The following is an 18,544-nucleotide window of genomic DNA, read 5'->3' on the forward strand; positions in this document are numbered from 1 at the left end:
CCATGCCTGGAGCAGCTCAGGAGGCTGAGGAGGGAGGATCGAGAGCTTAAAGCCAGCCTCAGGAACTTAGTGAGGCCCTAAGCCACTCAGTGAGACACTGTCTCTAAATAAAACATAAAAAAAAAAAAAAAAAAAAAAAAGGTTGGGGAATGTAACTCAGTGGTTAAGCCCCCCTGAGTTCAATCCCTGGTACAAAAAGGGGGGGAGGGGGAGTCTTTTCTATTTTATTTTTATTTTCCTTATTCTTTTTTTTTTTTTTTTTTTTTTTTTACAGTACTGGAGATTGAACCCAGGGACTCTACCACTGAGTTACATCCCAGCCCTTTTAAATTATTTATTTTTTGGTACTGGGGATTGAACCCAGGGACACTTAGTCACTGAGCCACATCCCAAGCCCCTTTCGAATAATTTATTCAGAGACAGGGTCTCACTAAATTGCTTAGGGCCTTGCAATTCTCCAGCGTCATCCTCCATAGCCACTGGGATTACAGGTACACAACCACACCCAGCCTTTATTTACTTTTAAAATTTGAGACACAGTTTTACTAAATTGCCCAGCATCTCACTAAATTGCTGAGGACTGGCTTTGAACTTGTGAACTTGTGATCCTCCTGCCTCAGCCTCCCCAGGAGCTGTAATTACAGGCCTGTACCACTATGCCCAGCAAAACTATGCAATATTATAAGAAAGCAAGAAGCCAGGCTCAGTGGTGTGCTCCTCAATCACAAGTTTGGAACCAGCCTCAGTCAATTAGTGCGGCCCTAGGCAACTTACTGAGACCCTGTTTCAAAATAAAAAATAAAAAGGGCTGGGAATGTAGCTCCCACCTCTAGATTCAATCCCCAGTATCAACAACAACAGCAGAAAAACAAAGGGGTGGGGGAGAGAACATTTTTAATTTTTGTCCTACTCACTAAAAAGATTGATAAAGTCCACTTGGCAGGCTTATAGCTCAGTGTTTGTCCAGCAAGTGTGAGGCCCTGAATTCAATCCCCAGCACTGTGAAAAAAAAGAAAAAAAAAAAAAAAAAAAAGAAAAAAAAAATCCACTTGTTCTACTTCAAGAGGCAAGGATATATCCTATTCTTCTTTGTCCCTGGGGAACCCCTATTACCTGGCACTATTCCCTGTAATTTAAATTCCTGAGATTGGCTTTGAAGTAGCAATCCTCCTGCTTCAGCCTCCGGAGTCACTGGGATTACTGGCATGCCTCACTGAGCCTGGCACTTCCCTATCATTTAAGCATACTTAAAAAATATTTCTTGTGAGTTGAAACTTCTGCCAGCCCAGAGATAAAAAGAAGGGGAAGGATTTTAACCCTAGAGATTTGTGGTTAGAAAAAAGCCACACTCTGAACTCTTCGTAATTAATTATTTTTTTTAAATTTGTCGGTACTGGGAATTGAACTCCGGGTGCTTAACCACTGAGCCACATTCCCAGTTATTTCTTTATTTTTTATTTTAAGACAGGGTGTCACTAAGTTGCTTAGGGCCTTGCTTAATTGCTTAGACTGGCTTTGAACTCTCAATCTTCCTGCCTCCCAAAATGCTATGATTACAGGTGCACACCACCACACCTGGCTTGTAATTTATTTTTAAATAGTTAATACTGTCACGGGGGGGGGGGCTGGGGAGATAGCTCAGTTGGTAGAGTGCATGCCTCCTAAGCTCAAGGCCCTGGGTTCAATCCCCAGCACCACAAAAAAAAAAAAAAAAAAAAAAAAAAAAAAAAATACTGTCACAGGGTTCAAATACCAGAAATTATATATAAAAAGACATACACATAAAGTGTCCCTCTAATTATTGTTCCTCATTGGTACAGTTTCCATTTTCCATTACTGTCTTATGAATCCTTTGAGGATTTTTTTTTCCCCCTGGTACTGGGGATTAAACCCAGGGAAGCTCTACCACTGAGCTACATCCCTAAACCTTTTTTTTTTTTTTTTTTTTTTTGAGGCAGGGCTTTACTAAATTGCCTGGACTGGTCTCAACCTCATGGTCCTCCTGCCTTGGCCTCCTGAGAAGTTTAGATTACAGGCCTTGCTAGAAATTATCTTTGTAACCATTATAGATGGAAATAGCCATACAACATGTAAAAGATAAGTCATTAAGGAAAACATTATAAATTTGATAACATTAAAAAAGTATGCTTGGAACAATTCAGGAGGCTGAGGCAGGAGGATTGCAAGTTCGAGACCAATCTGGGCAATTTAAGAGAGACCCTGTCTCTAAATAAAATTGAGAAAAAGGGCTGAGGAAGTAGCTCAGTGGTACAGTGCTTGCCTGGCATGTGCAAAGTCCTGGGTTTAATCCCAAGTCAAAAACAAAACAAACAAAAAACCTGAAATTATATTCAGGCTAGGAGTATAGCTCAGGATAGAATGCTTGCCTAGCACATACAAGACCTGGGGTTCAAACTCCAGCAATTGAAAAAATAAAATAAAATTTACAAGGGCTGGGGAGATAGCTCAGTTGGTAGCGTGCTTGCCTTGTAAGCACAAGGCCCTGGGTTTGATCCCCAGCACCCAAAAAAAAAAAATAAATAAAATAAAATAAAATAAAATTCACACACACACACACACACACACACACACACACACCCTCCCTGAATGCATACACATATATGGGCTTATGCTAGGGAAATAAAAGGGGAGGAAAAGAAGAATAACAAAGAGTGTCCACTCACTTTTTTTTTTTTTTTTTGGATGTTTATAAACACTGTTGCAATAATAATTCCCCTATGCTGGTAATTTACAACATTTCCAGTAATTATAAATGATGCTTCAATAAACATTTTCATGGGTTCAAAATTAAAAAAAAAAAGAAAAGAAAAGAAAGAAAGAAAATGAAAAAGTGACTTATGGGACCTGTGTGACAAGAAACAGAAGCATGATTGAATGTATCCATGTAATTATGTGCTTTTAAGGGTGAGGAGAAGACGTGAACTTGTTAATAATTGAAGCTCTGCCTCCCTAATACCCCTGGATTTGTTTTTGTATGCTCACTAAGACCCAAAATCTCTCTCCCCCTTCTATTTTGCCCTACACTTGTGGGTTTGAAATAGAACGCCCCCTTCACTTCACCTTACCCACAGTTCCCTTGGGTTGAAATAGTATCTGAAATCCAATCTGAATTCTCTACACTGGGGGTGTACCTCAGTAAAAGAGGGCATATGTGAAGCCCTAGGTTCAATCCTCAATACCCAAACAAAACAAACAACAACAACGAAATTTCAGGTTCCGAATAGAATCAGTAAAGAAAGTCACTGAAGGAACAATTAAGGAGAAACAGATAATCAATCACATGTACTCTCACTCTCAGACCTTAGTCCACTTTCTCTGCTTTCCTTGACTGTATCATTGAGTTTCTTCTCACCCCCTTGGCTTTTTTCTTTTTGAGCAGAGATCAAACTCAAGGGCCACTGAACTACATCTCCAGCCCCTTTTACTTTATTTATTTATTTAAAAAATTTCTTTCTAGATGTTGATAGACCTTTACTTTTTTCATTTATATGTGGTGCTGAGAGTTGAACCCAGTGCCTCACGCATGCTAGGCAAGTGCTCTACCACTGAGCCACAACTCCAGCTGCCCTCTTACTTTATACTTTGAGATAGTGTCTTGCTAAAATTGCCCAGGCTGGTCTCAAACTTGCAATCCTCCTGTTTGACCCTCCGGAATTGCTGGGATTACAGATGTAAACCACCATGCCCAATTTTTCTTTTCTTTTCTTTTTCTTTCCTTCCTTCCTTCCTTCTTTCTCTCTTTTCTTCTTTCTCTTTTTTAAATTCTTTTCTTCTGACTGCTGTACTGGCGATTGAATGAAGGGCCTCATAAATGCTAGGCAAGCACTCTGCCACTGCAGCTACATCACCAACCCTCTATTTAATTTTTTAAGTAATGACAAAATTGTTTTCAACAATAGCTGCATCATTAAACTGTAAAAAATCATACCATTGATGTACAAGGGTTCCAATTCTTCACATTCTTGTCAATATCCCTTGTTTCTTTTACAACCACAGCATTTAAGCCATGTTTATGATGTGTATGTTTAGCTCTGATGCTTTGTTTATATATTGGGTGGGCCCTGATTTCGACAAGTTATGTCCCTCTGGACCTCCTACAAAAAAATAAAGGATTTTTTTTTTCCAGCTCCAAAAAAGAATGAGTCTATTAGATACATCCTTTCAGAGATGCTGTGTCTTTCTGGGCTATTCATTGTACAAGCTCATTCAGTCATATCATGGAATCACATGCCTTTCATTGAAAATTACTGTGAGTTGATGCTTCTTTTGTTTCCCAACCACCATATTCAAGGTATATCTCCATCTTGTGATGCCTTGTCAGCAGAATCTTCCTCTTTATTGCTAATTTGCTTAATTCCTAAATCTCTTCCTATGCTATGTTTGATTGCATTATTTTTGCTTCTATGAGCAGATGTTTTAAAATAATACTCTGCCTGCTAATTTGCAGTTATTCATTTCTCAGATTGTCAAATAAGGATATGTTGGGGTAAAATATATTGCTTTCTCTGACCCTCTGTGTCTGCTTCTATCCTTCACTTTATTTATTTATTTATGCATTAGTGGGGATTGAGCCCAGGAGAACTCTACCACTGAGTTACATCCCCAGTCCTTTTAATTTTTTGAAAAAGGGTCTCCCAACATTGCCAGACTGGCCTTCAACTTGCAATCCTTCTTCCTCATCCTCCTGAGTCTCTGGAATTACAGATGAGTACCACTATGCCCAGCCATTTCTTCACTTTATTATTTTTAAATTATTTATTTTGGTACTGAGGATTGAACCCCAGGGGTGCTCAACCACTGAAACACATCCTCAGCCCTTTTTTATATTTTATTTTGAGACAAGGTCTTGCTATTGCTTAGAGTCTCACTAAGTTGCTGTTTTTTTTTTTTTTTTTTTTTGGGGTGCTAGGGATCGAACTCAGGGCCTTGTGCTTACAAGGCAAGCACTCTACCAACTGAGCTATCTCCCCAGCCCCACTAAGTTGCTGTTTGAACTCCTAATCCTCCTGAACTACTGGGTGTGCCACTACATGGGTGTGCCACTGTGCCAGGCCATTCTTCACTCTAAATAAAGTTAAGAAAATATTCCCTAATATGTATGCATTTATAAAAACTTGTCTTGGTACATTGTATTTTATGCTATATAAATTTTAAAACATTAGAAAAAAATTATGAAACTATTAAACCCTAGTTAAGATTGTGCAATGTTAAATTGTTTTGGGGTGAAGTGCACTAATGACCGCAATTACTTTATTTTTTTTTTATATATATTTTGGTTTTTAGTTGTAGGTGGACACAATACCTTTGTTTTTTATTTTATTTATTTATTTATTTATTTATTTTGCGGTGCTGGGGATTGAACCCAGGGCCTTGTGCTTATGAGGTGAGCACTCTACCAACTGAGCTATCTCCCCAGCCCCTATTTTAATTTTTTATGGGGTATTGAGGATGGAATCCAGGGCCTTACACATGCTAGGTGAGTGCTCTACCACTAAGCCACAACCCCAGCCCCAACAATCACTTCAAAAAGTATATAAAAATTAAGGTAGATGAATAAAGGAACAGAGGATGGTAGATGAACAAATATTTGATAGAGCAAATAGTGTGAAATGTTAATTCTAAAATGGGTGACTGGCATATGTATTATTCTGTCAACCTCTGAAAACTTTCATAATGGGCTAGGTATGTAGCTAGCTCAGTGGTCGACTGCTTGCTTGGTATGTGTGAGACCCCAGGTTTGATTCCTAGCACCCAAAGAAAAAGAAAAGAAAAAAAATCAATTCTCTTTAACTGCTTTGATGACCCTTATCAATCATCTTCTGGAAGTAGATTCTGTACTTATTTCCATCAGTCTGATGACTTCAATTTATTACATTCAATACAAGCAGGTAAACTTAGATATAGAGAAATAAATGGGATAATATATAGAAAATGGTTTATAAAGTGTGAAGTGCTATTTAAATATGCTCTTATTAATGCTATATTGTTTCGGGTTGAGCTCATGAAAATCTTTTTTATTTTTGTTTCTCTAGTACTGGGTGGGGGGGAGACACAGAGCCTCACATATGCTAGGGAAGTGTTCTACCACTAAGCTACATCCCCAGCCCTTTGCAAATCTTATTACTACAATACAAAACAGTATCTGGAACATGGTTCTATGTATCTTCAAGTGTTCTTTAACTATAAACTGGAAATTATTGAAGGAAAGGAACTATGTTTTCAAATTCTTTTGCATTCACACATTATCCTAAAAAGTATTAGAAATAAAAGGTACTAATACTCAGTGAATGACTCAGTAAAGAACATATTTCACTGATAAGCTCTAAATAAGGTTCTAAATTATATTTTAGCCAGGAGTGGTGGCACACACTTATAATCCCAGCCACTCAGGAGGCTGAGAAGGAGGATTGCAAGTTTGGGGCCAGCTTCAGCAACTTAGTGAGATCCTGTCTCAAAATGAAAATAAATAAAAAGGATTGCGGATGTCCTTTTTATTTATTTACCATTGAGGACTGGCTCAGTGGTAAAGTGCCCCTGGGTTAAACCCCCAGTAGCAAAAAGAAAAAAAAAAGGAAAAAAAAAAGAAATTATACTTTTCAGTGTATCCTTTTTTTTTTTCAACCAGGGATTGAATCAGGTGTGCTTAACCACTGAGCCACATCTCCAACCCTTTTTTAATACTTTGTTTAGAGACAGGGTCTTGCTGAGTTACTTAGCACCTTGATAAGTTGCTGAGGCTGGCTTTGAACTCACAATCCTCCTGCCTCACCCTCTCAAACCTGGGATTACACGCATGTATCACTGTGCCCTGCTTGTATTTTTTTATATCTTTTCAATCTAAAATGGTGTTTTGGCAATTCTTTTGGCTTTCCGTTGGGCTGGATATTATGCGTGCACATTAATTTTTGTTGCCTTAACCAGGGGGAGTTCAAAACACTTTACCTTTCAACCAAAGATTAAATTCTGGCAAACACAGCAATTGTTGTTTCTTTTTCTAGTTTATAGAGTATCTTAAGAAAATGTATCTTGAGTTTGGTAAAAAAGATTGACGGTGACCCTAAGCAGTTATGAGAGTTGTAGCCCATGTACCAACATCGCGTATGGCTGTGGACATACCCCTGAAATCATCTCTTCTTATGGACTAATCATTTGTGTGTGTGTGTGTGTGTGTGTGTTGTTGGGGATTGAATCCAGGGTCTCACATATGATAAAAACTTGCTCTGCCACTGAGCAACACCCCAACCTATACTCACAAATTTAAGTACATTACTTTAGGACGTGCCACTAGAACACTCTTGATATTGTGGTCAATAAACAGGTAAATATTTGAAACTTATGCCAAATTCAGTTAGTAAGTAGATTAATTAGGTAATCAAGTTCAGCAGGATCTAGGTGAGGTGATATCATTTCTCTACTTAAATCAGGCCAAGATCACATGGGTAGTAAAATTAATTCCATCTGTATAAAATGAACTTGAATTTACCATTGTCATGGTGACAAAAAGAAAAAAGCCAAAAAGACTCCTTTACCCATTAGTGGCTTAAGAAGAATTGTTAGAGCATCAAAGCTAAACTGTGGAATTATAAAGACTCTAGTCCTGGATTGCCAAACTTGAGGTCAGCCTGGACAATTTATTTATTTTTATTTTTTTTAAAGTTTTGGGGGCTGGGGAGATAGCTCAGTTGGTAGAGTGCTTGCCTTGAAAGCACAAGGCCCTGAGTTCGATCCCCAGTACCGCAAAAAAAAAATAAATAAATAAAGTTTTGGTACTAGGAATTGTATCCAGGTGTGCATTACAAGTGAACTATGTTCCCAGCCCTTTTTATTTCTGATGCTAAGTTGCTTTTGGGTTCAACAAGTTGTCAAGGCTGGCCTTGACCTTGTGATCCTCCTGCCTCAGTCACCCATGTAGCTGGGATTACAGGTGTGTGCCAACACGCCTGGCCAGCTTAGGTTATTTATTTATTTATTTTTCATTTTGGCACTTGGGATTGAACCCAAGGGCATTTTACCACTGAGCTATAGCCTCAGACCTTTTAGTTTTTTATTTTGAGGCAGAGTCTCAAATAAGTTGCTTAGGGCCTTGCTAAATTACTGAGGCTGGCTTTGAACTTGTGATCCTTCTGTCTTCAGCCTCCCAAGTTGCTGGAATTACAGGCATATGCCACAAAGTTAGTCAGCCTAGGTAAATTACCAAAAACAAAAAATATAGGGCTGTAGTTGTGGATCAGTGGTAGAACACTTTCCTAGCATGTATTGGGCACTGTTTTGATCCTCAGCACTGAGTATAATAAATAAATAAATAAATAAATAAATAAATAAATAAATAAATAAAATAAAGGTCCATCAACAACAACAACAACAATTTTTCTTAATTAATTAAAAAGGGGCTGGGGGGCTGGGGAGATAGCTCAGTCGGTAGAGTGCTTGCACAAGTCCCTGGGTTTGATCCCCAGCACCCAAAAAAAAAAAAAAAAAAAAAAAAAAGGGCTGGGGTTGTGGGGTTGTGACTCAATGGTAGAGCACTTTCCTAGTATGCGTGAGGCCCTGGGTTCGATCCTCAGCACCACATAAAAATAAAATAAAGGTATTGTGTCCACCTACAACTAAAACAAAACAAAAAAATTAATTAAAAAATATAAAGACTGGGGATATAGCTAGGTGGCAGAGCACCTTGGGGTTCAATCCCCAGTACCACACACACATACACAACAACAACAACAGCCAGATAACACAAAACATACGTGTGGGACTGGGTTTGTGGCTCAGTGGTAGAATGCTTGCCTAACACGTATGAGGCACTGGGTTCTATCCTCAGCATCGCATATAAATAAATGAATAAAATAAAGGTTCATCAATAACCAAAATATTAAAAAAAAAGTCATACACGGATATTAAAAAAAAAAAAAAAAAAACTTACACTGGCAAAATGTTTAATTTTCAGGCAAATTCTGAGTACACCATTTTGTCCTCTATCCTAGGCCCTGTTGTTATGCCGTGACCTCCTCTCTAAAAATTTAGTTCATTTTTTTATACTGCTGTGTATCTAATTCAGAAGCTGGCTCATAGTTAACCAAGTGTTCTACCACTGAGCTATATTTGTATATTTATATACACACATATGCACATATATATTTTATATATACCTATATATTTTATATACTTGCTTCATTTATTATTATTATTTTTTGGTATTGGGAATAAACTCAGGGGTTCTGTGCTCTACCACTGAACTATATCCCCAGCCTTTTTTATGTTTTTGTATTTTTATTTCTATATTTTTGGTATCGGGAATTGAACTTAGGGACACTCAACCACTGAGCCACATCCCCAGTCCTATGTTGTATTTAATTAAAGTCAGGGTTTCACTGAATTGCTTAGCACCTCACTGTTGCTAAGGCTGGCTCTCAACTCTTGATCGTCCTGCCTCATCCTCCCAAGATGCTGGGATTACAGGCATGCATCAAGTCTGGCATCCTTTTTTATTTTTTGTGACAGGGTCTCCCTAAGTTGCCCAGGTTGCCCTAGAACTTGTGATACTCTTGCCTCAACCTCCTGAGTCAGTGAGATTACAGGTGTGCACCAGTGTTAGAGGATTGGGCTACTGTGCCCAGACAGAAAATGTTCTTGATGGTGACCATTGACCTTCTCTCCACAAATAAGAGAATGATGAAAAGGAAATGAATTTACATACAATACTCATGAACCAGAGGGTGGTTTTACAAAGTGAAAAGCATGTAATGTTTTTGATATATTCTTTGAAATATAAAAAATACTTTTCCAGTTGGTGTTCTTGATTGTCTGCTAAATCGGAGGTCTTTGACTGGAAAACAATTTAAGGGACGTTCAATCAAGTGATTTGTATTTTTTTTCCCCCTACTAGGGATTGAACCCAGGAATGCTCTAACACTGAGCCACATCCCTAATCTTTTCTTATTTTTTGAGACAGGTCTTGCTAAATTGCTGAGGTTGGCTTATAAACCTGCGATCTTCCTGCCTCATCCTCCCAAAGTGCAGGATTACAAGGCTGCACCATGGTGCCCAGCTTCAAGTGATTTGGATCTTAAATCCTTTCTCTTCACAAATAAGAAGTCTAGAGTTTAAGGTCAAATTTTGGCCTGTCATGTTCCTAAACAAACCAAAAAATCTAGGGGGCATGTCGTATCCTTTAAACTTCACTCTGCTACTGAACCTTTATTCATTAATTTATTGTCTACCTAACCAGTGGAGTGTAACCAGCTTTGGTTTAGTTCTGAGAAGCTTAGCCTTTCTAATAAGATTACCCCCTTTCTTTTTTTTTTTCTTAGTACTGGGGATTGAACCCAGGGTCTCACATGCTATGTGTACCACTGAGCTTCATCCCTGACCTTTTTTTTTGGGTGCTGGGGATTGAACCCAGGGCCTTGTGCTTGCAATACCGACTGAGCTACTTCCCCAGCCCCTCATCCCTGACCTTTTTGTAAATAAATTTATTTATATTTTATGTGGTCCTGAGGATCGAACCCAGTGCCTCACACATGCTAGGCAAACACTCTACCACAACCCCAGCTCAACCCCTCATCTTTTATTATTTTTTTTATTTTATTCTTATTTTATTTTATTTTATTTTTTTGGGTTCTGGGGATTGAACTCAGGGCCTTGTGCTTGCAAGGCAAGCACTCTACCAGCTGAGTTATCTCCCCAGCCCTCCATTTATTTTTTAGGAGGAATTGGTAGATGTGTTCTGAGAAGTTACTTGTCTAAGGACACAAAATGTTGGAGCAGTTACACCAATTAAGGTGTTTAATCTCATTTCAAATCTTTTTGCCCTCATTAGGTTACTGATAGATTTCATCAAACTTGTTTGAAGACATCTTTTCTTCAAGCATTTTTTTTTTTTTTTGGTATGGAGATTTGAACCCAGGGAAGTTCTACCACTGAGCTACATCCTCAGCCCTTTAAAAAATTTTAAAATATTTTTATTAGTTGTTGATGTACCTTTATTTTATTTACTTATTTGTATGTGGTGCTGAGAATCCAACCCAGAGTCTCACACGTGCTAGGCAAGCACTCTACCACTAAGCCACAACCCCAGACCCCTTTTTAAATTTTGAGACAAAGGCTGGCTAAGTTGTCCAGACTGGCCTCAATCTTGTGATCCTCTTGTCTCAGTCTCCTGAGTCGCTGGAATTTCATGTATGTGTCACTGTAACCAGTCTCAAACATTTTTATCTGGGAGGGAAAATGACTTCTGTTTCCTCTTCTATGTCGCAGAATTAACCAAGAAACAAGTGGCGATTCATGCTTGGATTGTTAGGGTTCTAAGTGGTGAGGAGCTAAATTCTAAGTTCTCCCAACCCCCAAATGGAACCCAGGGCAAGTGCTCTACAACTGAGCAACATTCCCAGCCAAAAAACGGAGGCATTTTAAATAAATAATAGCAACACTGATAGAACGCCAAAACTCAATTCTGGGATCTCAAAGATGATCCAGTTTGAAAGAAAACACGTTTTTTCTTCCGTGCTCTCTCTGCTTTCACCCACTGTTTCTTCGGGTGTTTCAAAGCTCGACAGTCTAGGCCTTACCTAGCCCACTGTCCCCAAATGGCAGGGAAGTCACAGTTTTTATTCTATCCTCCTATCCCTGTGCAGTCTCTTCTTGCCGCCTCTTTCATATGCTTTCCCCTTGGTCTTCCCCCTCGGCTGACAATCTGAAAAAGACCGTTTTATCCTACCGCCATATGGACTAGGTTGCCTTATGGCGACCTTGACAGCCATCTGGGTGGGAGGCCGGAGGGGGTGGCGGTCAGTTGTGTGGGGGGAAGCCTTCAGAAGGCTGCAAGGAGGCGCCACCAGCAGGAAATCACGGCTGACCTCCACTCAGCTAGGAGTTCTCTGAAAGATTGACAAATAGTGCACCAACTGTCTTTGCCCTAGTTCTCTGCCCCATCTCGCGAGATTTGAAGGTCTACCTAGAGGGGAGTCCAAGGCTCCTCTCTGAATGGGGGATGGGAACGTTTGTGGCGCAATCATTGCGCGAGATTGGGCCACGGTCGCAGAGGCTAGATTCATATCTCGCGATACTTCGCTTTCTCAGTTCTGGAACTCCTGGCAGTTTCTCGCGAGAGTCCTTGCCGAGAGCTCTAGGAGACCCCGTGTGTTTGTGTGTGTGTATGTGTGTTAGTGAATGTGAGTACGGGGAAGCATCGGCCGCCATTTCAGGGAGCTTGCCGACGCTGTCGCAGGGGTGGATCCTGTGCTGCCGAAGCCGCCGTCCTGCTCCTACGTACGGGCTCTTCTAATCCCATTGTTTCTTTTAGATTCGCTCGGGCCTAGTCGCCCTCGGAGCCCGATATACGGGCTGGGCGGTACCGCGGCCTGGGCCTAGGGGCTTAACAGTAGCAACAGCGGCAGCGGCGGCGGCGGCAGCAGCAGCAGCAGCAGCCGCAGCAGTAGCAGCAGTAGCAGCGCAGCGGACTCGGGACAAGTACTACAGGCGCCCCAAAGCCCGCATAGGTACGGGCTTATCGTTGACCTCCGTATTTTCAGAGCTTTTCCGAGGTTTGGTGCTTTTCGGTGCTCAGAGGCACTTCTGGCGGATTTAGCGGGGTGAGGGGTATATCCGGCGAAATCGGCTTCCTTTCGGTGCCGCGCCCTTATTTTCTGGTCGAGTATGGACCGTACTCTTGGAGTGGCAAGGACCCTTGGGAGACCCGGGCAGATGGAGACCTGTGCCTTTGAGGCCTGGGCCGTCCGCGACCTCCCAACATGGCGCCAGTCGAACGCTGCCTTGGTACACAACCCCTCCCAACAGAGGGAGTTTCCCTTGGCCCCTAAAATGGCAGCGCGGGTTTTGTGCCGAAAGAGGCGCTCTCTCTCGAGCCTGTTTTTAGGGGTTCATTGCGGGCTTTTAAAAATCGGTCAGTTAAGTCTATTTTCGTGCGTTGTAAGGGACATTTTAGATGGGCAAGCCAAGGCTGATAAAATGCGTGCCAGTTTAGTCATTGTAGGACTTTTGAAGGTTTTTATTAAGTTTTGGAGTGTGTCGGCCAAGGAAAAATATCAACCTAATTGAAAAATGTTTACTCATAGGATTGTCTTATTCCTTCCTAGGCGTTTAGAGAAAATGGCAGACGATATTGATATTGAAGCAATGCTTGAGGCTCCTTACAAGAAGGTGAGAAAAAACACGTCGGTGAGGTTTATATTTCTTAATTTAGCATATTCACGAAACTACTGCTGAAATGTAAACTAACCTCCCCGGAGCCCTCTTGATTTATCTTATCAGAGATGCATTACGTGTAACTTACAAAAGTAAATATATGCTATTGATGTAATAATATTGTGCAGTAGTTTCACTTCAGCGTGATGAATAAATGCCCATCTATCTCTCTTTGTAGACTTGCCTAACGATATCTCACCTCTACTCCCATGAATTCACCTTTGATTCCAGTGTGAACTGTCAATCATAAGGTAGTAATTGAGTGACTTATCGCTGTACCGTGGTCCCCTAGGTAAAATGACTCAACTAAGAATTACCAGCTCCAGTTTGGTATAGCAAAAAGGTGAATGTAGTGGTTTGGGAAAATAGCAGGGGTCCAAGAATAACAAAGTATGACCAGTCTATGGCAAGTAAATCTTTTAATAAGTCTTTTGAGCAGAAATGGGTGAGATTTTAAAAAAATTTATATATATATATGTACACACACACAGTATATAAAAGACTGGTGATAGTAAATCTTAAAACAGGCAGGTGGAGATCTGCTTCTCAGTTAATAATTATAAAATTCTTGGATCCCTGAATAGAAATTAAAAAACAAAAAAGGCAAAAGAGGCAGTATCACAGCTTAGAGTCACTTGATGACTGTTTTACTGTTCTCCATATTGTTTTGTTTTTAATTAGGCCCTGCCATAGCTTTTCACACTTAAAAACTACAAAGGAATTGTTTTGGCTAATATAGTATGACCCATTTCAGTAGCACAGTAAAAGAAAGCTGTCTTTTCATTCTTTCACCCAATTGGTGGTGAAAATAGCAGTATGCATGCATTATCACTGGTGTCACAACTGTAAGTTAGCAATTATGCTTCTATAGCTGATGTGATCAAACTTTAAAATGAACCTTGCGCTAAACCTTTTAAAAATAATACATTTGTTTTGGAGTATGTAGCACGACCATGTGGTACCTTTTGGATGAATTCTGATAACTTTAAATAGTGTATGTAGTTTTGTAATGTTTAGACTCTTGAAGAGCTGCTTTCTGTTTTAATGTTAAAATTTTTCTTAGTTTAACATGGATGTAATTCCATGTAAACAGGTATGGAAATAGGAAATGTTTAGGTTGGACTGGTGGATTATTAATTGACTTTCGTGGGTTCTTGGGAGTCAACATTACTAAAGCAGTGTGAATCCCTGTTTGCTTCAGGGCGAGATGTGTGACAGAGGTGGCATCAAGCTCTTACAGTCCCAACCCTCCAACGGAAATGGGCGAAGATCTCAGGAATGGCATCGGTCACAGGAAATCGATAGTGGCTGGCTGCTAGCATGGCCACTTGGGGCTTAGGCAGAAATAGAGCCATGGTACTGATGAAAGGGACCATAGCACTTGGAATAAAACTCAAAACAAGACTTCATTTATATTTTATAGAAATTATGTTTAACCACTTCAGCATTGTAAATCTGGATAACTTAATACCTAAACTATGTAAGAAAGTAAAATTTAACATGTTAATGTGGAGAGATTTTTAATTTTTGTATCTTGATGACTTAATTGTAAGCAACAAAGTGGTTATACCATCTAAATTTTTTTATAGCCTTCCATGTTAAACTATAAATAAGTAATTAGTTTTAAAATTGTTTTGTATTTTCTTATTCCTATTCCCTTTACCCTTTGACAACTTGAAATGTTACCACTACGTCCTCATGATGTTCTTCTATCAACCCTGCTTAGGATGAGAACAAGTTGAGCAGTGCTAACGGCCATGAAGAACGTAGCAAAAAGTAAGTTTTAAGAAGGGACCTGGGGGGTGGTGATGAACTTTATGTGATTGAGATCTTGTGTTCCTGTGGCTAAAGCATCAAACCAAGGTTTTCTTCTGACACTCTTCTTTTCCTCTTAGAAAACTGGTTCTTTATCTTTTGGGAAGAGAAACTCCTTGAGGATAGACTATGGACTCTTTTGCCTAGATTTCAGGATATTATGGTTTCAGGGACCATCTGGATACCTTCCCCTTCAAGTCCATTATGATAATCTGGTTAAGAGTTTAAGATGGGCATGGTGGCAACGACCTGCCATTTGAAGCTTGAGGCAGGGGGATTGCAAATTTGAGGCCAACCTGGGCAAGATGGCAAGATAGTCTCTCAAAAAACAACAAAATGAGCCTGCTGCTGTGATAAACACCTACAGTCCCAGCTACTTAAAAGGCTGAGAGGGTAGAAGGCAAGTTTAAGGTGGCCTCAACAATTATTTTGAGATTGTCTCAAAATAAAAAGGAGTAAGGATGTAGCGCAGTGTTAGAATGACCCTGGTTTAAATCCCCAGAACCCAAGACAAAAGAATTCCTGCATTAGAACTTCTGTTTTGTTTTAAATTTAACTATGGCTTAATATTTGGTGATACGGTCGATAAAACTATCCCATTTGTTGAACTTAGAAGAAAGAAATAATATTAGGAATTATATAACCAGGCTGTGGGCAGTGTCCTAAATCATTAAAGGAATTCTGATCCTTGCTGTCTAATTGCATTTTTGGTAGCGATGAGATAGTATACTTAAAAACTTTTTAATGTAGCTTTCATTGTCTTAGGCATTTTAAACTGTAGAAGACTTAATGAGAATGTACTTTTTGAAAATTATGAGTATTTTATGCGATTTTGGGGGGTTAGATATGTAACCCTTTATAGAAACTTGCTGCTACAGACTAGTACAGATAAACTGGATCCACTTTATAAGGTTGGAGCCTATCAGTTGTTCAAGTTTCCTTTTAGTTCTAAGGTTAGTGATTCTTACATGTGCTGTGGTCATGTTAGGACCATTAAGTTGTTTCACTAGCCTGTCTTTATATGTTAAAACATTTTGTCATATTTCTGATCCCATAGTATATTTTAAAAAAATGACCATGTTTGGATAAATGTCAAAATAGACTGTACTATCATGTATAATTAAAAAGAACAAATTTTTAAAAAAAAGGAAAAATGATAAAATGGCCACTTAATTTGATTCTTTTTGGCTCTTTTTCTCCTAAGAGCTCAAAGTGCTTCATAACTACCTCAGTCATCCTCACAACAGCTTTGTTAGGTAGGTTGATATAATTTCATAAAATAGATGAGAAAATTTTGGGATTTGCTGGGCCCATAATTCTTTTTATAATGCCCTTAAAATAATGTGAATAGTAATGGATTATAAAAATAACCTGTGGAAATATCCTGGTACAGGCTTAGGTAGAACTTATTTAGTTTCTTATTTATTACAAGTGAATATGGGTATGAAGTTGGTTTTCATCTTGAATTTTGGTTTGAGATAATCAGCTAATCATTTTAGGGTTTATGTCATCTGGTTTACCTTTACCAAAGTAATGTTTTCTCAATGTTTCTGTTTTGAGTTCTTTAATCAAAAAACCCAGAAACGGGATTCTTTGTTGACATAATTATTCAGTACAGATATCAGACCTCCCAGCTAAGTAAACACTAAGATTTTACCTTAAATGTCAAGGGATGAGGTCGTTTTGGGTACAGTTCTTTATTGTACCATTCTCTGATGTCAGTGCTTGCCACTAATGTCATCTAGAGTTCATGCTTGTTTTTGTCCTGCATCTAAAATCATTAAGGCCAGCAAGCTTTTATAAGGAAATCAAGCATCAGGCTCTCCATAAAAGGTATTCAGTGGCCTTTAATCTAATGTAAAGAATCCTAAGGGCCGGGTGTGGTGGTACATGCCTGTAATCCCAGCTGCTTGGGGGCTGAGTCAGGAGATTTGAAAACTCAAAGCTAGCCTCAGCAACTTGGCAAGACCCTGTTTCAAAAAGGGCTGGGAATATTGCTCAGTGGTTAAGTGCCCCTGGGTTCAATCCCTGCTACAAAAAAAAAAAAAAAAAAAAAAAAACAAAACAAAAAAACCCTGAAGGACTAAATAGAAGAATGGGTAATTATTTGGCTGTATGATTCTTTAAGGGAAGCCTTTTTCCCAATACTCTATCTTTAAAAAAACCTATAAAATATGTCTGTCAGAATTTCTATCCTAAATTATAGCCTGTTATATAAATGATACATTTTTGTTTAGTGAGGAACTTTTTACCAATTTTTCTGAAGGAACTTAATCTTTCAAATTAATTTGAACATACAAGAAAATTTTTGTCTTTAGGAAAAATTGTCTTACCAAAGTAAAATGCTGCTTTTAATTTTTCACCCTAAAACTTTGTTTTAAAAAGCTATTGAATGTTGATACAGTTGTTAATAAGGTAGTAAGAAAATGCACAATAAGTAGAGTTCACTGTGTTTCTTTTTAACAATATTGTTTCTGAACATATGACACTTCATTGTATCCCAGTAGTAATAAAAGGAACTAAGTTTCATTATGACACAAGAGGTTATCAGTTAGCCTATTTTTGAAAAGCTACACCCCTGAGTTTGGCAAAACCTCAAAATAATGCTTTGTAAAGTAACTTAAGTACCTGAGGTTGCCCTCTTGGGAGTATTTGTTAGTGTAACGAATTTTGCAAAGTATAAACCCGCATCTATTCCTTTAAGCTCTTAGAGAACTACTCAAAAAAGGATAACAGTAAAATGACACAGTTGAAATATTTGGCTACTGTGGTGTGGATTATCTATAAATTTTGGAATAAATGACTTTTCTATTTTTTTTCTTATTTTCCAGAATACTTTGCATTTAAAATTTAGATCTTCTTACATGGAAGAGGTCAAATCCAGTTATAGCAAAACACCTTTACAGCAGAGGCCATATAACCAAAAAGTCCAAAGGCCCAGACCAGTGGACCATTTACTTCAATGATGTTCAGTACAAAATTCCACTGCCACTAAAGACTTTGGAAAGTCCCATTTTAAGTTGTAACAGGATTTGACTATTAGAATGGATTTTGATAACAGTTATTTAGTTAACTTAATACATGTTCTTTGAAGCTGGAATTTGTTACAGAGAAGTATACTGGTTTCTTATAACCTTAAGTTTTTGTCTGGGCTTGTATGTAGAAGATTGTTCTTTTGTGAATGTCTTAGTACATTGTTGTCTTTTTACCTGTCTGGGGTTGCCTTCAGATGTGGGCGGGAACTCATTTACAAAAAGTTCTAGGAAGGCCTTAAGTTAATTAAAATTAGCCCTCTGATTTTTAAGTCTTTTCTTCTGGCAGAATAAGTTTTGGGGTCTGTGAGAGGTAAATACGGAGGTTGACTTACCTCTCTGCTACAGGCCATCTGTGAGGAGAGCAAAAACTTTATTAATGTTCTTTTCTTTGTGGGGGATAAAATGACTTTTACCTCGTCCCCTAATTTGAATTTTGTATATATATGTATATATATACACACACACACATATAC

At 38.8% G+C, this 18,544-nt stretch overlaps 1 protein-coding gene across 6 annotated transcripts in view; it reads left to right on the plus strand.

Moving 5' to 3' along the window:
* Positions 1–12,174: 12,174 nt before the first annotated feature.
* Positions 12,175–18,544, plus strand: part of Rbm39 (RNA binding motif protein 39) — a 33,305-nt gene continuing 26,935 nt past the window's right edge. The window contains exons 1-4 of one of the 6 annotated variants that reach the window (XM_047537446.1): positions 12,175–12,515; positions 13,113–13,176; positions 13,400–13,472; positions 14,948–14,997. Coding sequence is in view for 5 of the 6 variants with exons in the window: in XM_047537445.1 (XP_047393401.1) it covers positions 13,126–13,176; positions 14,948–14,997 (101 nt within the window). In the remaining variant the exon portion in view is untranslated. The remainder of the gene's footprint in view (positions 12,516–13,112; positions 13,177–13,399; positions 13,473–14,947; positions 14,998–18,544) is intronic. The other 5 variants (XM_047537445.1, XM_047537443.1, XM_047537440.1 and 2 more) reach the window with 5 other exon arrangements.

The sequence above is a fragment of the Sciurus carolinensis genome, chromosome 2 (assembly GCF_902686445.1).
Source record: "Sciurus carolinensis chromosome 2, mSciCar1.2, whole genome shotgun sequence".
In the NCBI taxonomy this organism is placed as follows: domain Eukaryota; kingdom Metazoa; phylum Chordata; class Mammalia; order Rodentia; family Sciuridae; genus Sciurus; species Sciurus carolinensis.